The sequence below is a fragment of the Danio rerio genome, chromosome 5 (genome assembly GCF_052040795.2).
Source record: "Danio rerio strain M-AB ecotype USA chromosome 5, GRCz13ab, whole genome shotgun sequence".
NCBI lineage: Eukaryota > Metazoa > Chordata > Actinopteri > Cypriniformes > Danionidae > Danio > Danio rerio.
In genome coordinates this window covers 26,759,268-26,781,753 of record NC_141025.1, presented here as the reverse complement: position 1 = coordinate 26,781,753, position 22,486 = coordinate 26,759,268, and the positions used below count along the sequence as shown (strand labels likewise).

Sequence of the window (22,486 nt, the reverse complement as noted above, 5' to 3'; positions counted from 1 at the left end):
GATGACTAGAAAAGTTATTTAGGATAAAAGTTAATAAAAATTTAAATTTGTCAGCAAGAATCAGCATTGATTTACTTAACAGAGGTTAAATTATATTATGCACGTCAAAAACAGGCAATGCAACAAATTCAACATACCCTAGTTTGAAAATGTTCATAATGTAACCCTCTCTGTAAATTACATTTTCATAAGTAACTATAACGTAATTAAACCTTTGTTCTTAGTAACTGTAATAGGTTACATATACATTTATTTAGTCATTAATTTACATAACGCAATTACATGTAACTACACTGAAAAAACAAAACATACATATATACATATATATATATATATATATATATATAAATGAGCTTTGAATTAATTAAAGTAAACATTTTTTTTCTTATTTTTTCATTCTTCAAACTTAATTTTTTTAAGTTATAAGATTGATTGTTACTAAACACTGATAGTCACAAACCAATTCAGCATGCAGGTTAGGGCTTTTCATTTCTGACTTTCTAATATCTTTAGCATTTCTAGCATAATATCTAGAAGCATTTCTGTGTACGTGTGAATGAGATGGTAAAAATGAAAAAAATGCATTGAAAACACATTATTATTATTGTTTTATAACATATGCTGATTATATAATTACTTTATGGCAGTGGAAATGCCAGCGTGATAAAGGTGACCCGTAGATAAAGGTGAGCCTACCAGTCAGTGGAAACGAGCCAAAATTGGAATCACCGTGAATTATAAACATCATCTGGGAACAGAATTACTTAAAATCGTTTTGACCACAAGAGGTCGCTTGAAATACCATTAGAAAACATAAAAAGTTAGAACTAGGAGTTAATTTCTTTCAGCTCTTTTATCTCTGAAATACATGTTTATTTCCAAATTTGTATTAGAACTATTTTCATAATCATAATTACATACAGTATAGCAGTTTTCTTTTACAATGGCCGTTTACAAATAAAAAAAGAAAAACAACACATCTGGAAAAAGTGAAGTACATCAGCTTTGTGCTTCAGTCTGACCAGTTAAAGTCTATTAGATGCCATACATAATAATCTGTTGACATTGGTAATAACAGAATCATCACCAGTTTATAGTACATTCAAGAAATTAAAAAAAAAACTATCCAAAGAAAAGGTTATTTACAAACAGGGTGACAGTCCTCTTTTACATTTGAGATATGCTAAGATCTACCATTGTTCAGTTTATATATATATAGACATTAAACCACATCCTTACAATCTCATATCACCATGTTTAATACTTCTCCAATGAGAAAATAAACAAGCATCGCTGCCCACTGTAAATTCAGCAGCAGTCTAAAGTAACAGCCTTATCATGGCGCAGAACAATAAGAAGATACTTTATGTGCGAGACACAAGATGGCTTAAATTATATCTGAATTAAAGACAAAGCAAACAGATTAAAAAATCAAATGCAGTATTTGTGTTGTCTTATGAATTATTTTGTTTTTAAAAAAGTGCAAAAGTAGATACATTTTAGTGACATCACCACCCATATACAGTGTTCAGCATAATTGAGAAATGACCCCATTCAAAATGACCCCATTTTGAAAATGAATATTTTGATCCATTTCTCAGTAAATATAGGCAGTTTATTTTGGTGCATTTAAACAAACAGATTTAATAAGCAGATGTACTTATTGAAATAATATTTTAGTCACCAAACATATTTAGAAATTAAAAGATAATACAATTAAATTCAAGCCAAATATTGCAACAAAAAAAAACTACAACCTACAAAATTTCAACTAAATTTTTCAATTCTGTTTCTCTTGATTTTTCCTCTTTTTCTAAATTTGTATTTACTATTTTTCTATAACATATAAATTTAGGTGTACTCGTTTTTGGACCATTATCGTAAGTTAGATAAGCTCCAGATTTGGCGTCAGTACAGACTAATCTAATGTATGTGCACAAATATAATATTGTATAACTTCCAATTAAAAATATGAATTTAAAAGAGAGATTTGTGAGGGGTGTACTTATATATGCTGAGCACTGTATGTGCATTTTACTTAAGGCTATTGCAAGCCACAATTATTACTGATAATATTTATTTATTCTTTATTTGAAAGTTAAACACAGATATTACCGTCACATTGTCCAGCATCGATTTTAAAGTCTAGGACAGAGAATACAGGTTAGAACAAACTGCATAAAAGAGTAGACATGATTTAGAGCTCTAGAAAAACAACATGGACAAGAATACACATGCAAAGCTCCAGGGGACAAAAAAATAAATGGTAACACTTTATTTTGATGGTCCACTTGAGTATTAGTAGACTGTGTGCTTGATATCGGTTGATATGCTCCTCCAGTAAACATTTAAACTATAAGAAACTTTGCAAGTACATGTCAACTTACACCAACCTTAACCCCAACCTAATAGTCTACTTATAATCTACTGACAATTAGCTGGCATGTAGATGCAATGTACCTTAAATTCAACAGACGGACCATCAAAATAAAGTGTGACAGAATAAACGAATACAAAAACAAAAGTTATTTCATACAGACTGTACACATAATACTTAAACTGAGATTTATTAGAAACAAAAACATGGCAAAGTTTATTATGCTGATTATTTGGCATTGACTGTTTGTGTCAGAACGTTGCATTTTTTGTTTTACAGTACTCTAGTTTATTATACGCGATTAAATAAAACATTTTACATATAGCAAAGCAATAGTTTATTATACGCGATTAAATAAAACATTTTACATATAGCAAAGCAAACCTTGATTCAAATGGAATGACCTTGATTTCATTAGTATATATACACGTTATGAAGTCACTGAAACGTACAAGCCCTCGTTAACAAACACACCACAAGGAAAGGCAGTATACGGACACTGCTCCCATTTTCTATACATGGTGGAGAAGTGCAACTTAATGAGAAACAACAAGAACAGAATAAGTGAGGGGAAATGCAGTTAAAGTTCACAGTTGCCAGCTGGGCACCAGGGGCATGTTCATCAAGTAAGCCGAGTCTTGATCGTGAGGTCCATTTATAAATTTACGAGTTCGTGAGCCACAAACTGTTTTAAGCGCTCCAGGTACTGTCCATACAGCTCAACGTCATTGTGTCCTGCACCCTCCACCCAGAGCGGCTCCACGGGCCGCTGGCAGCGCTCATACAGGGCCAGGCCATGAGAGAAATCAATCACCTCGTCCTCCGTACCATGAATCACCAGCACTGGAGACGTCACTTTAGAGATTTTATCAATGCTGAGGGGAAAAAAAAATAGATAAAATTAAAATAATAATAATAATGTATAGAATAACACAAGCAGAGAGAGATCTGCAGTACTTGTATAAAATATCAATTTGTATGCTGGACCACTAGGCATGGGACGATAACAATGCGATAACGATAACAATAATTTTCAAGGTATAAATCGGTTTGGTAAGTCAAGGTTATAAAACTGCCAAAATGTTCTGATTTACCGTTCCTAAAGTATATGTTTGATTTTTTAAATACTTTTATTTTTTCAAGACAACAGTATCTCCAGCAGAAAAGATATCCAAAAATGTCGTTTTAAATAGTAAAGAAATCTATGTTTTTGAAACTAATAAAGAGAGCAGAAGTCAATGACTCATTTGAATTATTTAGCTTGACATGTTTACTGCTCCAAAATCTTATAAATGTTTCTCAAATTAAAAAATATTGCGTTCAAAAGGGAAAAAGTTTTTTTTTTTTACCCGGACATTTAAAAAGAATATATTTTAGAGCAGTGAGCACAAAATCGTGACACCATATAACCGTGATATTTTTATCCAAGGTTATCAATCCATCAAAATCTTATATCGGCCCATGCCTATGGACCACTGCAGGCAATTATAATGGAATAATAATAATCATCATCATCATCATCATCATCATCTTCAGCAGATTTTCAACATTAGCCACTTGCCATTTTTACAGGCCACAATTTTGTTGTTGGAAAAATATATTTTATATGTGCATAGATTTGACTTTGAAATGCTAAAATTACTTGATTTAAATTATGTTATGTCTATATGCCTCCTGATTCATTTCACATTTTTGTGTTGTGAATGAGCTTGCTCAATAGTGTTCATAGTGTCGCATTGCAATTAGTTTTTATTTCACATGACTTTTCAGGGCTCAAAATTAAGGATTTACCAAATTTATATCCGACCACATTAAACATGAATAAACAATTGTTCCTTAGCTACAAATTTTAAATAATGTGTCAAAACAAGCGAAATAACAAAACATATTAAAACATATTAATGAAAATAACTGTAAACAAAAGCAGGTAAAACTATATTGTGTGTGATAAAGAAAGGATGATCACCTGCACATGGTTAACGTTAGGCCAATTAATAATCTGTTAAAAAACAGTTAAAGAGAAAGCAGTGACTGCTGCTGCTTACAAAAGGAGATATACAAGTTTATTATAATTTTTTTTCAATCTTAATTTCTTAAAAGCAGCAAGACTGTGGGTGTGCGATTATCGCTTTTTGCACAGTCTATTTCAAATAGAACCGATTGGACTATTTGCATTTCCTCTAGGCACGTTTGCATCGCGCAAGTAAACAGTAGCGTGCAACACAGCACCTGTGCTCGCGAGTGATCATCCTCTCATTCACTTGCTTTCTTTTGTTTGCGCAAACACAGTTATTTTTGTCAGTCACGCTGCTTCTCGATTCAAAGATTAGATTTGCAAGCATATTGAGCCATCCTTATTGTCAAACCCTGCTCATAAGAAAACTTCTATAAAAATGATTTGTAACCAGCCAAAGTGGCAAGTGGGGGTGTCTGTAGCCCGTCACAAATCTACCCACATTTGGTGGGTTGGCATTTGTTAATGTCAATAATAATAATAATAATAATAATAATAAAAATAAAAATAATAATTTAAAGCTAATTTTTAAGGTATGTAAAGGCAGTTGTCTGATCAGTAAAATGTATTTTCTGCAAATAAAATTTATTATGATTTATAAAACGATGTTTCACTTAAGACTTGAGCTAACAGTTTACAATTAATTCTGGCTCTTTTAGAAAACAGGGAAAATAGCACGAGTAAATAAAAAAAATGATAACCCGTTACAGTAATATCAGCACTAAATTTGAACATTTGACTTATATTTAGGGTATTTATTTAAAATCATTTTGATATAATTTAATATTTTAACATTAATTTCTAAATATTTTTTATGATCGCCAGCGATGAAGTTACAATTAAACTAATACATTTGAGCAATTAAATGCTTAAACTTTCTTGAATATTAATAGTTTAAGAAAAAATCTTACTGAACCACATCAATATACATTAATATTGTATAATATAATAATAATAATAATAATAATACAATAAACGTTAATGTGTTCAAAGTGCATAAACTATTATAGTATATTGTTTATGCTTGTTTTAATTCTTAAATGTCATTTTAAAAATTATACTATATTGCCCCATTTACACTTTTCAAATGCAAACACACTGAACTATATGTTGGACAATGTTTTGTCACTAGAGGGCACACAAGAACAACAACAATAGCTAAGCTGCAGAAAGCCTATGCTTCCACCAGGTGGCTCTTCCACACTATGGCTGCTCCAATGTGTACATAAACGGTATGTCTAGGGTTTGAAACCCTAGATAAATTGTGTGGGGTGGGGGAGGTGAAGCAGACTCACTTGGGAAATGCGTCGAAGCAGTAGGTCTTCTTGGTGTCAGGAAAAGCCACCCGCATGCCTGAGGTCAGAGGAGAGTGAAGGACGACCGCAGCGCTCTCGTACCGAGAGGCCAGATCCACTGAAGGAACCGTACCGATGCTCTGGCCATAAATAATCACATTCTCTGGCCTGATCCCATACCTGGAACATGACATTCAGATGATGAGTTCAAACGTAGATACACATACAATCATGAATAAGAATATAAATATCATGAATCAATGGCACAGGCTGTTTAACCTAATTTTAGAACCAGACTAACTAGTAAAGTGGTGGAAAAATGAATGACTGACAGACTGAATTTTTGAAAAGACTCTTCACAATCATTATATAGCTTCATCTGACATGCCCAACTTAAGTGTTATTACGTCCGCTAAAAGAGGAAGGCGTGAGCCCAAATTTAAAGTGCAAATACTACAGCAAGTATTCATTAAATCAAACCATTCCAGCAAGTCCAGTTGCTTGCTGACTTCATTCCATTACATTTCATTAAGTGATTGCGCAAAGGGAAAGCTGAAAATTACCTTATCATTTACTTTCCCTCGCACGGTTTTAAACCTTTGAGATTCGTTCTTCAGTAAAACAAAAAAAAAAAGACATTTTGATTAATGCTGGTTGCTGGGACGCATCCACTTCCTTAGCAAGAAAAGGAATTACAGGGAGCCAATGGGTCCCAGCAGCATTCATTTTTCAAAATACCCTCTTTTGTGTTGTAACAAGAAAGTAAGTAAAATTATGTTTTTAATAATTGAAGGGTGAGTAAATGATGACAATATCCATATTTGGATGAACTATTCCTTTAAAGAAATGGTACACAAATAAATGAACCAATGCTAAAATGTGGGTTAACTTTTACGCTCTATGTATATTTGTATATGTACCCAGAAAAATCACAAGGCAGCAACTCAATGCAACAAGTATGTAGACGTAAGTTCAAATAAAGCATCAGTATGGTGAAGAATGTCATTTTAAAGGATTTTGCATATGGTATGGTTGCTCATGCCAGATGGGCTCAATTAAACATTTCAGAAACTGCTGATAGTGAGATTTTTATCTCCAAACATCTTGAGAGTTTACAGGTCAGAAAAAGAGAAATATATTGTGTCTAATGGGGAAAAAAGTGGTTGTTTTTACCCAGACATTTAAAAAAAAAAAAAATAAATAAATATATATATATATATATATATATATATATATATATATATATATATATATATATATATATATATATATATATATATATATATATATATATATATATATATATATATATATTGGATCACTAATCACAGTACCGTGATATTGTGATATTTATCCAAGGTCATCATACTGTCAGAATGATGGAGAATGACCAAAGTGGCCTGAGCAGATAGAAAGTCAACACTAGCTTGGTAGCCGTTTACACTAGTGGATCACAATCCAGCATTTCTCTAGTTCCAGTTCATGTCTACTCTAGAACAGAATATGCATAAGCTGTGAATAACAGGTAATAAAGTTGTAAATAATGTTCAGTTTGTTGCACAGAGTGATCGTTTGGGAGCCACGCGAAAAGTATGATTTGCATGCATGTTGTTTTTTTTCTCATAGAGTGATGGCAGCCATGACATGAGCATACTCGGCAGTTAGCTGATGATCATTTGAATGATCATATTGCATTTTAGGAGTTATGATTATGACAAGCGTTTGGTATGTTTTCTTTCATAGTGAACACAGCATGTTATGCATGATAATAAATATTTAACAGTGTCAGTATAACTACTCTAGCCTGTATAATATTGAATATAATGCAAGCGGGAACTGGTAATGACAAATGTCTGATTTTACCAGTGACCAAAATAGTCTAATAATATTGCCAATGGCAGATTGCAAGTATATGTCTCAAACATAATAATTCAACTTCAGATTTATGAATAGTTGTGTTCTGATGTCAACGCTTTAATAACCAGGAAAAAGTCTATTCAAGTCCACCGTTCCAAGTCTATATACAACTTAGCATTTTAACCAACAGCAGACCTACTCAAGTTTTTTTTTTACCATTTGTTTGAGAAATAACAATAATAATAATAGCCTACTCATATTAACTTTTTTCATCAGCAGAATCATGAGAAAATCATGATCTTTCTTTTAAGCGAAAAAGTCAAGAATATTATTTTAACTTTTATTATTACTTAATATCAGTATAGATGAGGAACGTTTCCATTCTGATGTGCAGTTTTAGAATTAAGCTCACTAGTGTTAAAGCGGTCTCAAATAACCACATTTCACAACAAAGTTCTACAAAAGAGATTTGCTGCACAATACATGTTTTAGTACCTTGAAGCAGATGAGTAACAGCAGCAAAAATACAGCAGTGAGTGCCACTCATGTTACCTAAAACTGCAAACTGAAACTACAATTCCACGCAGGCTTATATAAAACAACACCACCAAATAAACTGTTTGCTGGTATAATAAGTCCAGATTTTTGCTGCAACATTTGCATGGTAGGGTCAGAATTTGATGTACATACGAGAGCATGAATCCATCCTGCCATTTATAAATGGTTCAGACTGGTGGTAAAGAAAGCTGAGATGCGTTCTAGGCACACTTTTGACCTTTTATTTCAAACTAAGTATCATTTTAATGATTTTAATGCCCCCCGAGTTTTGTTGCAGACCATTGAAATCCATTTATGACCACAGTGATTACATCCAGTGATGGGTAATTTCAGCAGAAAACACCATGGCAGAAAGCTTAAGAAGGGAACTTTCCCTTTAGATGATTTGTTTCTTGAACATGTAATGAGTTCACATGAGTTTGCTAAACTCAAAAGACCTTTAGTATTTGGTAGAACAGGATGTGCAGTCGACAAACGATGCTACAAATGGAAATATGGACCAAAATCCATGAAAAATATTTCCAGCACCTTGGTAAATCTATGGCAGAAATTATGATTGTTCTATAGGTAAAAGGATTCTGGCCAGGTTTACCTGATAAAGGGGTTGGTGAGTGTTTGCATAATGTATTCAAGAGTGAGGAACAGTGAACTAGATGACATCAGTGAAGCACTTTAGTTCCCTGCATGAGAGTCAGGAATTAATCAATTGCTGTCTGCAGTAAAAAGCCATACACAAAGACGCTTTCCAGAAATCCAGTAAGACGTTCAATTCAATTATCAGAGATTCATTTCTCTTGTAGAGGGAAGTGGGCGGCAACATTAGTTTTTAAATCAGCAAACAACGTGACTTTATCCAATAAGCTCTGGAAACATGCAGATGGTGGTGGACGGCTCGGTTTTCCTAGGGGGCAGTGTGTACACATTCCATGCCTTATTATAAAGCGCATGATTGCTTCAGTCAGCTGACTGCACTACCACAAAGCACTGGGTGAAGAGATCATGGACCTGAAATATGGACAAAAAATGACTCCTGAATAGTACACAGTGATACGAAGGCTGTATTAACATTACAAACAATGAATGAATTATGAGCTGTATCCAATGTGCATTTACACAGCAGTCTAAATGCTCCATAAATGTTGCTTTCAGTTCTTTTGTTCATTCTTGAATGCCGTCTTGGTGGCAACCAGAAGGTGACAGAACTGGTTTGAAATGACATGAGCAAAATAAATATAAATATTTACATCTGGTACAACTAAAAATGTATGGGATGTGTAATAATATGATTATAAATGGGCCATTGAGACAGATGAGCTGATCAGTTTTGTCCTCGGGGAGGGGGGGGGGTGATTTCACATGACTGTACATTACTTGACATGATCATGAGAGAGTAGGTGGAATGCGTTTCGGTAAAATGACAGAACTGATGTTTTGTCTGAAGGAAAAAATAAGTGACATATCACAAAGCTATTTTCATTCTTATAAGAACAGTTCGTCTACAATTGAACACGGTTCAATTTTGAATCATTCATTGCGCTGATAGTTTTTGCTCCAAACACATTAGCGGTTTCTAATTTTCTAACTCTTTTCTAATTGACAAGTAGAAACCTAAAATTTGTCACACTTATCTTGTCATATGAGCCCTGCATACATATAGACTGAAGTATCGATCACAGACCAAGCAAAAATGCATGGTACACATATCCAAATCCATACATGACCTCATACAAAGTACAATTTCACTGTGGACTTAACATTCTTACATTTCTTTTATACTGACAATTTTATTCATTTCCTTTGGCTTAGTCCTTTTAGGCCGAGTTCAGACTGCATGATTTTTAAAGTAGTCGTGTCACAGATGTTTTCACACTGCATGACTATCTTGGCTAGTGTTTTGTCGCTGCTTTGTTTACACTGCAAGATGGATCGGCGACAGGGGCTTTCACGTTGCATAACTTTACAATAGGAAATCCAAACTACGTCTCGCACCCAAAAACACATAGTATATCTTTTGTTATTAAGTACATAATGAGAAAGAACCTTTTAATGGGGTAGAAAATACATTTGCTCACCTGGGTTTGAAGGGAATTAGCAATTTCTCCTCAACTTTCTCTTTTAACTTTCTGTATGAAACGTCAAACAGACACGGGTGCTCTGGTCAAACCTCTACTAGTTTTTCCTCCATTTCTTGGGTCCAAATAAACCAAAAACGAGTGCTTATAACTTCTACCCCAACCTCCCGCTGGCCAGCAGGTACACACAAACTAATGAACACTGCTCTCTCATTAGCTGTAGGCGATCGCCGATGATATTCTCAGTCAAAACTCAGTTCACACGACATGATTTGAATCGCCGACAGCTCCAATTATTTAGCACCCCAAATATCTCACAGGCATCGGCGACTCATCAACGATTCTCTCAGATCGAGTCTTTGATAGTTCATACTGTGTGATTGTCACTCACGAGCACCGATTTGCCTGTGATTTCAGGCATTTGTCAGCAATTTCTCAAAACCTGTGGGCGAGTCAAAATCGGGGCTAAAATCATGCAGCCTGAACTAGGCATAATCAAGGTACTAATGGCGGAATGAACCACCAACTTATCCAGCATTTGTTTTACGCAGCAACCCAGTACTTGGAAACACTACACTCACACATTCACACTCACACACTACAGCCAATTTAGTTTATTCAATTCACCAATAGCACATGTCTTTGGACTGTGGAGAAAACCAGAGCATGGAGAAAAACATGGGGAGAACATGCAAACTTCACACAGATGGACGACCTTCGACCTTCTTGTTTCAAGGCAACAGTGCTAACCACTGAGATACCATGTTGACAATTTATTTGTTTTTTTTTTTGTTTTTTACCATGTTGCTCTATTTCTTGTACATTTTTATGGACACTTGTTTTGTTGTACTTCCATGTAAAATAGCAAATAAAGTCTGTTCTTTTCTGAGTCTATTATATTTGATAAAGTCAACAAGGACCATTACAATTAAATTTCATAATGATATTTATTATAACACAGACTTGGTGTAGATATACTTTCCACTGAGGTGAATGAAGTCTCTTGGTAATAACATGCAAATCACCACACACCAACACACATGGTCTGCTCTGAGCTAATCATAAGTGAAAGTCGGCACAGGCAGGGCTTGAAATTGCGAACATTTTGGCTGCATATGTGCCCGAAATGTAATCTATGTGACCTCATAATATATTTGGGAGCATTTGTGCCACTGCATATAATGGTTGTAGTGCGACCGGTTTCGATTTTTTCTAAAAACATGCTGAATCGCTCTTCCCTGCCGCTGTATTGTTTTAAATTAGCTGTCAATCACTCAAGTCTTTCCACAGTCAGATGACAGGGAGATTTTGTTACCGCAGGAAATGCAAATGGCCGAAGAGTGAAAAGTACACAATTTGCAAACCCCACCTAAAGTTACAAATAAAGTCACTGATTAGAGCGATCATGACATGTGGTGAATGTTGATCCGTCAGCCGAGACCAATCAAGTGTTTTCTGAGAAGGTGCCCGAATCTCCATGCGTTGCATTCTATGCGTGTTCATCTCAAATGTCCGCTAAATGTAAAATCTCACACTGTACACATGACTGCCAAATAAGCTCTGCTTTACTAAGTTTAAACTGAATCTGCAGCGCATAACAGAGCGGTACTGCGCCGGTGGTCATCGTGAGAATCCTGCTCTTCCTGCTCATACATTGGTCCAGCTGACTTGCCTGCTTTATTCCACAAACACAGAAAAATGAAAATAAGTGCATAGCGAGACTGAGCATTTAAAATAAGACAAATTGAAACCAAAACTTTTAAAGAGTGATAGAAGTGAGACTTTTCTTACTTTTTTGTTCATTCTTTCCTGAGATGTGTATTATTTAGTTACTAACTAAAAAAAAAAAGTTTTGCAGCTTTCAGCATTGAATTGAATGATTTATTTTAATCTTTCGTTTGTTTTGTAGCCGAAATATAATTTATTAGATTGACATGCATCTAAAAACAATAGTGCAAAATAAATATTTCTGACTACAATTTTTCATTTTAGTTTGATGCAAACCATACATTTATTTTTCATGAAGTAACAGACTTTTTACAGCAGATAACTCACATTCAAGGCAGCATGATGATGAATAATGTAATTCATTGTTAGTATTATTGTCATTTTCGTCATCATTAATATTTCATATTTATTAGACAAACATTTTGGAATTATTGCACACAAAAATCCATAAGTCATCTCAGCATTAGTAAGATAGTTATTTCTGTTTTTTGTTAGTCCTGATTGATGTTGTTTTCAAATATAATAAATCCCTTAAAATACAATTTGCAATGGAGCCAATTTATTTTTGGTGGGTGCTCCTCAATTTTTTCTGGTGCTCCTAAATATTTTAAGTTGAGAGCACCAGTGCTACCAAGTAAAAAAGTTAATTTCAAGCCCACATAAACCATATCTGACCCCATTTGAATTCTGCTAAGAAATCTGCATTTTAAAGCTGATAATGTTTAGACTGACCAAGCAATACTAGACCATGTCTGTTATATGCAGCTTAAGCTCAATGGCTCTGGCTGGCGAAGCTGTGGAACACAACATTTCATTGGGTATATTTTAACAGAGGAGAAACTACTTAATGTGCTCCACCCTGTCTTCATGTTCAGCTGAAAGTAAATTAACAAAAAAGCTGATAATTCCAAGACACTTCAGTGGACCCTTGATAGAACTCAAACACTTAATGGTGCAATTTCATGTAAATCTTTAATTTATTAACAATACAATTATGACAATACAGTGTGTCACATATAAGGATCGCCACTTGTTAGCATGGCAACAAATCATAGCATGACAACTGTTTTGAAAAAAAAAACAGCAACCAGTACCAGATTACTTTTATTATAATAGCTTAATATAGCAGCTGGCGGACAGCAATGCATAACTGATAAAGGTCTGAACATAAAACCCTGCTGTGTGGCACCACTAGGAAGTTATCTTTCACTTCCTGGGTAGACAATGTTGATATGACTTTAACTGGGCCTGTCCCTCCAGGACTCAGTGGGAATCAGTTGCTAGGCAACCAATCAATATTTGACTTGGAGAACAGGCTTCTGGCACCTCCCCCCTCACCTCTCAGAGGAATTTCCACTCAGTGGAACACTGACACCAAATTCACACACACACACAGCTCCTCAGTCTAAAAATACTCAAGCACAATGGTCATTATGTCACTTCAGAAGGAAGCTTTCTTCAATATGTCTGCTACTGTTTGCTGCTGTGGTGTTTCCTTAATGACATCACAGTCATCATCTTCCCAAGAGGAAATTCAGTCTCAGACAAAAGCCTTTTCCTTTGCTTCTTCCTTCAACCGGAATGGTCTCAGACTTTGGAAATGGAAGACAATACACATCATGGCTATGTTGAAGACAAAAGCAGATGGTTCTGTTTGACAGAATTTAGAGACATACTAAGCCTGGTTGCATACAAACTAGCTTATTGCAATGGCTGGCTGTGCTAACAGATGGTGTCATCCGGACCAACCCCTTAGATATGAACCAGACCCATGTCAAGTCATTCAGGTTGTGCCAAAACATTCCATTGTGGTTTTCTGTATCCATATGCTCTTCTTGTAAATGCTTAACAAAACTGTGTGTGTATGTGTGTGCGCATCAGCCCCACCTGATGTTTCAACACTGACTCACCTGGGTGAGCAGACAGATAGGTGTGGTTGTTCAAGTAACATAACACAGTATAAACAATATTATACCAATATGCTGGCAAAATTGATTGATACTAAACTGACTGTCTCGGCTCAGTTGGTGTTTCTGTGTGGAGTTTGCATGTTCTCCCTGCGTTCGCGTGGGTTTCCTCCGGGTGCTCCAGTTTCCCCCCCCAGTCCAAAGACATGCGGTACAGGTGAATTGGGTCAGCTAAATTGTCCGTCGTGTACGAGTGTGTGGATGTTTCCCAGAGATGGGTTGCGGCTGAAAGGGCATCCGCTGCGTAAAAATGTGCTGGATAAAGGCTGATATATACTTCTGCGTCAAATGCCGGCGTATGCTACGGCCCTGACGCATAGCCCTTCGCCGTGGCCATCGGCGTCACTGACGTGCACCTCTCTAAAAATGTAACTACACGTCGCAACAACGAGTAGCGTAAGCTCTGTGATTGGTCGGCTTGGTAGCGCTGACAAGTCTGGGTGGGACCGAGAGCCACGCGAATGGCGCAAGCGATTGTTTACAAGTGTGGAGTCCCGTGAAGGAGCTCCGGATGGATAGTTTTGTTTTGTGTTTACCTCATAGTTAAAGTTGTTGCACGTCCGCCGGTTCCTGCCTCAAAATGAGCGAGTTTGAGCCACTTGTACATCCCGGAAGTGTTCAGGAAAAGCAAAAAAGCAGCGAAGAAACTCGACACAGAGGAAGATTTACATCTTACTGACAACTAGCGTTTCGGAAGTATTAATGCAGACCAGCAGAGACAGCGCGCAGAAGTATAAATGCACAGCCACGCGCGTTGCATGCGCGGTGGGTTACGCCGGTCACTTGACGCAGAAGTATAAATCAGGCTTCAGTTGGCGGTTCATTCCACTGTGGCGACCCCGGATTAATAAAGGGACTAAGCCGACAAGAAGACGAATGAATGAATAAACTGACTGTACACAGAAAAAAATGTAAACGTTCAAGTTTGATCAAGAAAATCAACAGGGGTGAACAAACTACTAGTCCATCTTGGTTATCAGTAAATAAAACATACTTAAAATATTGGCATTTTATACTTTATTGTTGTTCTTCATTTTAAGAGTAAAATCAACTAGCATCAATTCTACAATTTTTAAAGAATACACATTTTTAAAAAAAAAATCTTCAGAGTCTCTCCAGATAAAAAAAACATTGTCGCTTAACATAAAAAATATAAATAGATATTTTACTTTTAGGATGTTATTACTGCTAACATTTTGGAGCAACTTCTAAATGTTCATGTATAAGCCTAGTGTCACTAAAGCCAAATGCTACAATGCTCATTATAAAGTGTATTAATATAAATAAATATATACATGAATTTAAATATCAGTGCAAGACAAAAAAAAAAAAAAAAAAAAAGTATAACATCAAACATTTTTCATTTCTAAATAAATGGTGAAGATTGCATTTCTGTATGTTTTCTGGGTAAAGTAACTGACTGTTGTTGTAACTACATATTATATAAAAATACTAATTTCATGAGCAGGTTCTAATGTCCTAATAAACAAAATAATGTTAACTTTCTCTGGATTTATTTTGTGAGAATATCAGTAATCAGTACAAGCAAACAAAACGGTGTTCAACCTGATGTAACAATTGCTTTTTTTCTGATTCTAAATCATACATCACTGGCCAGTGAACAAAGGGATGAGCAAAAAACCTTTGCCACACGCCTCGCTGAGTCAATCAACATGGTCTGATAAGCACTCTCGTCTATTGAGATCAGATGGAGAATTTCCAAGGCAAATATTTTCAACAGACATCTAACGCCAGGTGCTCTTTATGCTAGCTGTTCGGTGGATTATATTATTGGGTAATACAACAATACCTAAACACACATGTGCCTGTAACAGTGGTATGCTTTACACATTTTTTTAAAGCCTCTCATGCCAGTGATGCCAATTAAAGGTGGAATTACATTTGATTTCTGTGATATTATAGGTTAGTTTTTCCCCCTGATTTATGCCTTTCCAATCTGAAATCTCAAGAACCTAAAATCCTCCATTTGAGTGTAATTTAATTTGAAAAAAGCAGGCCATGCTAGCAACCCTGACAGAATTAGATTAAAATGCCAATTATCCTCCAGAAATGGCGGGGAAAGCAGTGAATAGAATGGCAGCCTACCAAGCTTTTGCTTGAAAAGGACAAACAAATGTGTTTCTAGCAATAGAGGAATAAAAAAAAACCCAGCAGGAGTTAGAGTTATTTTGCAAGAATGAAATAAGATTTGGATAGGTCGGCCTACTTACTCCCGCTAATCTAAAAACATACAAAACACCTTACACAAACACATACAGGCAAAGGACAAAAAGGGAAAGTCTTCTGTCAGACTGGTTTATCTGCACTTTAATATGAATCATGTCCCCATGTGGGACAATTCGAACAGATGCATCTTCCATAGCTGATATGGCAACGCGTGGGAACATCGAAAGTGACCAGAAGAACAGCGTGGGACTGCTTCATGAGGTTCAACCCAACCCTCGGGGATATGACTTGTCAAACAGCAAGGCCTGTGTTTAAGAGCATCAGCTGTGCTTTCTGACACCACAATGCATGCATGCATGCACAGAGCAGCAGTATGGACACACGGCTATTCTACACGGGGACCCAAAACATTCACGTGGTCACAAAGCCTCTGAATGTTTAACTCCGTCTTGAGTCTTACATGAACAATAATGTTGTAACATCCTGCTACATTGAAACAGTCAAATAACTGAAAGAGTTCTCATGACCAACAAACACAGATGACATGCATTCACGGAAAGACCGGAATTTGGAGCACATGATACAGTGAATGGCCTTGAGATAGTTTCTCTATGTTCACAGTGTCTCAAATATCCAGAAGTCACACTAGAAATAAACATTTCTGCCGAGAAGTGTATTTTTGAGAAATACAAGGAAATAAAACTTTCCTTTGCTGAACACTTCAAAAATCTAAATAAAATCACTGTCTAAACCAAAATATGACTTGACAGGTCCACTGCATGAATTTTTCTTAAAAGGACTTTAATACCTTTATACCCAGTATTAAACGTCTTGTTAAGTGTCTTGAAATGTGGATTTTTTTGGGACATAGAATAGCTTACCTTTAAAAAAACAGCCAATATAGTTTCATTTTATCACAGCTCTGCCAGTGAGTGGCTCTTTCTCAATTCCAAGAACGCAGAGAACGGATATATGTTGCACAATATAAATCAAACAGATTTTTTTATACGAATTTCAGCAAACAAACACCCTAATGTGTTTATTTCTTTATTAAGATGTCCATGGTAATATTTACTTTCACCGTCATTTAGGGAAACTCCTGAGGTAAATAAGTCATATCTCTGAACTTTAATAATAAATCTAAATAAAATGCAGCGCTTCCCACCTCCAGCTGCAATGACTTCTGGGACTTCCATAGCAAGTTCGCTGCTCAAGTCTGCATCAGTGCGTCCTCGATATCAAGATCACATCCGGGAAGCTTCACACGTCCTCCGTACTTGCGCTCTTGAGTATTGGAACTGAACTTAAAGTAGGTAGCTGATGATGACGTTGCACGAGAACACAAGGACGCATGACCACTGAAGAACGCATATTGAAAAACAGCCAGTGATTGAGCTTGAGAAGCATCTTGTAGGGGGCGGGGCATGTCAGATACTAAAGAGCATTTGATTGGTTAAGAACATTTCGATTTAGGCAAAAGTGACAAACTTTAAGCTTTGGATGTTTATATCAGTTTTATATTTTCTAAAACGCAAATTTTGTCACTGTTTTGGAGCAAGTGTTCAAAAGAAACTACTTTATTGCTAATATCAGGTCATAATGGCAATGCATATTGACTACTCGCTTATGATCTATGAAAACTCAACAGGCACAAGACAGGCTGTTGGGGGATGGGGTTAGAGAGATATAGGGGATATTAAATATAACCACATTCCCTTGGGAATCTCAAGGACAAAAGGCAAAATGGATACCAAAGTGACCATTCAAAACCTACCACTGAAAAGGAAATGTCTGAGGCCTGGATCAACAACCAATGTGAAAAACTGGTTCATTATTAGTCGCTAGAATTCAAAGGGAGTGCAAAAATACGCAAAACTACACAGGCTTATATTGAAATCCACCATTTGGTGGGTTGCGGTGTATAAGAGTAGTCTGAGGTTGACCTGACATGTTTGTAAGTGGTTTTCAAACACAATCGAGCACTTAAAAGATGCAGAAAAGACTGAAAGAGTAAAAGAACATTAAGCCTTGTGTGAATAATAGTGAAGCCTTTCTTTTAAACTTTTAAAGATTAGTTACAGCACTCCATGTCTATAAAGAGTATGTTAAACAAAGAAGTTCAATGAGATATAAAAAATAAGTTGTTTGAATGTCAAATAACCCCAATGGATGATCGTAAGGATTTAAAAACAGCTAGATGGTATGGATCCAAATAGTTTCTTAAAGCCGGACAACTGTGTTCTTTTAATATATTTATCAATTCATCTTGAAAAAAGACTATCATGTTATGAACAAAAGGCAAAAATTGTTTCACCGAAATAGAAAATGTTTCTTGAGAAGCAAAACTGAATATTAGAATGATTTAAATGCTGAAAACTTTGTATGCCATCAAAGAAATAAATTATGTTTTCTATTATAGTACTGATATAATATTTAGAAAGACTTATAAATGACAAAGACTGCAAATTTTGGAATGATAGTGGATTTAAACAATTTTTTTTACCCGCATTCATACGATAACATCAATAATTGGCTAGCCAGGTTTGGTGGACAGTTTTTACACCATTCCAGGGCAATATACACACAGCTTGTAAAACAAATGACAGATGTATTGAATGGAGTTACTTTTAGGAAGTGTGTGTGACAAATACAAAAGACAAATAAAAACCCAATTCCAGATAATAGTGGACAAAATATTTGTCTGAACAACCTCAAAAATGTTTTCAAAATGAAGTGCTTTAAACAAACTCTTACCTTGTTCGTAGTGCATGCCAGGCTGCATCCACATCAGCATACAGATTCTTCTCTGAAGGCTTCCCTGAGCTCGCCCCATAGCCCGAATAGTCATAGGAGAACACATTACAGTTGATCCGGGAGCCCAGGCCAATGTAGAAACTACTCATCTGACCCAAGTCTACAGCGTTACCATGTGAAAACAACAAGGTGTAGCGAGCATTGGGGGAACATCGCACAAACATACAGGCGATGCGGTTCCCTCTAGAAGTCCGGGTCATGAAGCATTCAATAGCGTCCTTCTCCCGGGCTGTGTATTGCCAATCCGCACGCTCGGAAAGATGGAGTGTCCAACGGCTGCCACTCTCATCACACATCAGGGTGTAGGTGGGTTCAGGTGGAAGAAAGGCCAACTTGGAGGCTATTCTGCTCGGGCATGGTGGACAGCAAAAAAGGCAACACAGCTCACTCAATGACAGGTGATTCATCCTTCACTTGAAAAACAGAACACAGCAGATTGGCTAATGAGTGGGGTGGATGCACAAAAAATAAAAATAAAACAGTTGCATCTTTAAGGAAGAGTTCACTTAGCGATCAAATTCTGTCTTTTACTTGCCCTTGGACTATTTTAAACACATGACTTTCTTTTAAGAAACAAACGTCTTTACGTTTTTTACGTTTTTACGTCAGGCAAATTTGAACAATTAGAACTTTCATTTTTGGATAAGCTACACTTTTAAAGGAGAAGCATTAAGTGTAATCTAAATAGTAAAAGAGACTTAAGGTAGCATAGTAAAACAATTACACACACACACCACTGTAATCAGCTTAAAACGACACGGCACATATGCAAACAACCTATTTACTCAAGGAAGACTGTATCTGCTTACTTTAAATAAGTAAATATGCAGACATATTGCTTAAAGGGACACCAAAAAGGAAAGAAAGAAATGCTGTAAATCTGCTCACCTTGAGGCCATCTGAGATGCAGGTGACTTTTTTTATCAGTAGAAGAATAAAGATTTTTTTTAGCTGAACCGGTTTCTTGGAAATTTCTAAAACGCCAATCAATGGTTACCAAGATTTTAAGTCAAAAAAGCATACACAGACAAAACTAAATTATTATCCATGGTTCATAATATTGAGGTCTCATTAAGCAAAGTTATTTTGCTCAGGGCCACAGGCTGTGTATTTAATGCAATAATGTCGAAATCATGCTCAGTTTCTTGCAAAGATTGATTAGTTGCTTAATAAAACCTCAATGTTTTGTCAGGAGTCATGGGTATTATTTATTTAGTTTTCCTGTATAGGTTTTGTAAACATTGAGAGCCATTTACTTGCATTTTATGAATTGCTACACCCATGTCTTCACCTAAAAATCTTCTTTATTATTCTACTGATGACAATTAAAAATTGACTTTTTTAAAAATATATATTTTTGGATAATCTGTGACAAAACTCAACTGAAAAATCCCAGCAGGCACACAACGTATTAAGATATTAATATTAGGTTAGATTTATGACTGACCAAAATTCGATGTCTAGCCAGCATCCAAGGACAACATTATTTTGACATCCAATAATGATATCAAACAACAGTGATATTTGGTTGATTTCAGGTTGTGTTGGAATATGATCAAAATCCAAAGTCGAGTCAACATCATATTGACGTCAAATATTGATATTCATTCGTCAGGTATGGCAACCAAAATCCAACGTCTGACAAACATCATTGTGGTAACGGCCAGAGCCACACAACGTCAAGCTGTAACAATATTAGACTCTGATATTTGTTTGCTTTTAGGTTGCGTTGGAAAGTGACCAAAATGCAACATCTGTCCGACATACTTTCATTTCTAACGATTTTCATTCCACCCAAATTGCAACATCCCACGACGCTGGGGTACAACAAAAATCTGACGTCATGTTGACATCCTTTGCCCAATAGAATAAAATATATAATAATTTAGTACAGTGAGCGAGTATGATCTTAATTTGTTTTTATTCCATCACAAAAGAAAGAGCTAGAGTGCGTGTATTCACAACAAACAAAGTTGTAGTTTTTACGCTGCTCTGGGCATTTTAATAAAACACAACATAAAGCGTCTTTGGTGTTTCACTGTTTTCTATCAAATCAAACTGGAAATTGAGGCATGGCGGCAAAGGACATAGATTAAGTCACGGTTTATCTCTCTGAATATGAACATTCTATGAAACATTTGGGATAATAGAAGTACATAAGTTTACAAAATATATATAACATTCTTCCAGTAATTTTAAAATGGAAAAAATTTTACAACTTTTGCCTTTAAATATGCACTTTGTCAGGATACAAAACACAGCATAAACCTTATCTGGATTAAAAATAGATTTCATTAGCAAAAAAGGTTCAATATCCAGGTCAGTTTTTCAGCACGTGCAATAGTTTCGGTCTTTGTTCTAATTTGATGCCATTGATATTAACTCAAACTTCGCCCTTAGGATAGTTGACGTGTGTTATCATCGATCAGCTCACTTTATCTGTGAGTCACACCAGATGAAAATCCACCTCATTATATTAGATTGTAGTCTACAGTTTAGACATCTTTGGAATATCCAAAGTTTCACAAATCTGGAAAATGTATCATAACTAATCCACATAACAGCTTCCTAATAACCAAAAAAAATGAGACTATAATTTCCTGGAAGGTCTTCATTTGCCAAGCAGGTGACATCACCGTGGTTTAGTACCAGAAACGGGGTTTAACAGCTCTCTGACATACCACAGTTTGGAAAAGACAATACAAATCAGACCTAGATCTGGCCCATGATAATCAAATCTCCGCCTTCAGTTTCATTAGGCAGGAAACCATCTTGATGTTTTGGGAAATTTAGACTTTGAGGGGAAAGCAAAAGCAATAAAACAATACTACACAATACTATGTATAACACATGGAATCCCAAATGACATATTTTACATTAAATTCACATACAAGTGAAATACAAGAAGCTGTTTCACTCACTAGAAATAGTTTTAACTATATATATTTTTTCTTCTTATTTTAAATACATATTTTTCCTTAAATAGTTTTTTCTCCTATATATAGAAATAAACCCAAAAATTAGACTACACAACTGCCCCATAAAACCTTTTATTCAAATAAACAGTGACATTAGAATTTTTCTATAGTTTACTAGATATGACTAGTAATCAATAGTAAGTGTTTGTTACCCAAAACAAGCTTAGTTAACATACTAATCGCGTTATTTTACGAGTGTGACAGTTTAATTGTAAAGCTGGAACGAATTATTTGATTAGCATGTTCAGCTAATTAGCTAATTAAATCTGTACTCTACCTGTTTTAGAAGGTCTTGATCCTGGAAACGGATTTGTGCAGGCAGAAATGTTTTGATCTGCTGAAGTCACCGTAACGTTATATGCAGAAGAAGCAGATAAAGAACAGCCTTTAAACAATCACTCCTTCCACCAAGCCCAAACAAGAGTCCCTCAAAGCCTGCCTGTGGTCCGTCCGATCTTGTCAACATGTGGTCACTATTAAATTATCAAACGAAATCAAAAGCTGACGGCGTTAATGTATGGGTGACGTTATTAAGCAGACCAGAATTTCTACTCTAATCCGTCCAGTACGGGTGATCTCATCTCACACCAACGCGTGCCCACTGCTGGCGTTTCTTCTGATTTTCTTGCGGAATGCCGG

At 35.7% G+C, this 22,486-nt stretch overlaps 1 protein-coding gene across 8 annotated transcripts; it reads right to left on the bottom strand.

Annotated features, from left to right (window-relative positions):
* Positions 1-834: 834 nt before the first annotated feature.
* abhd17b (abhydrolase domain containing 17B, depalmitoylase) lies at positions 835-22,465 on the bottom strand. Of its 8 annotated transcripts, none has more exon segments than NM_001442081.1 (5): positions 846-2,710; positions 2,760-3,252; positions 5,687-5,866; positions 18,810-19,282; positions 22,125-22,465. In NM_001442081.1, coding segments are annotated over 3 exon segments (867 nt in total). In that variant the 5' UTR covers positions 19,277-19,282; positions 22,125-22,465; the 3' UTR covers positions 846-2,710; positions 2,760-3,032.
* Between the last annotated feature and the right edge of the window lie 21 nt (positions 22,466-22,486).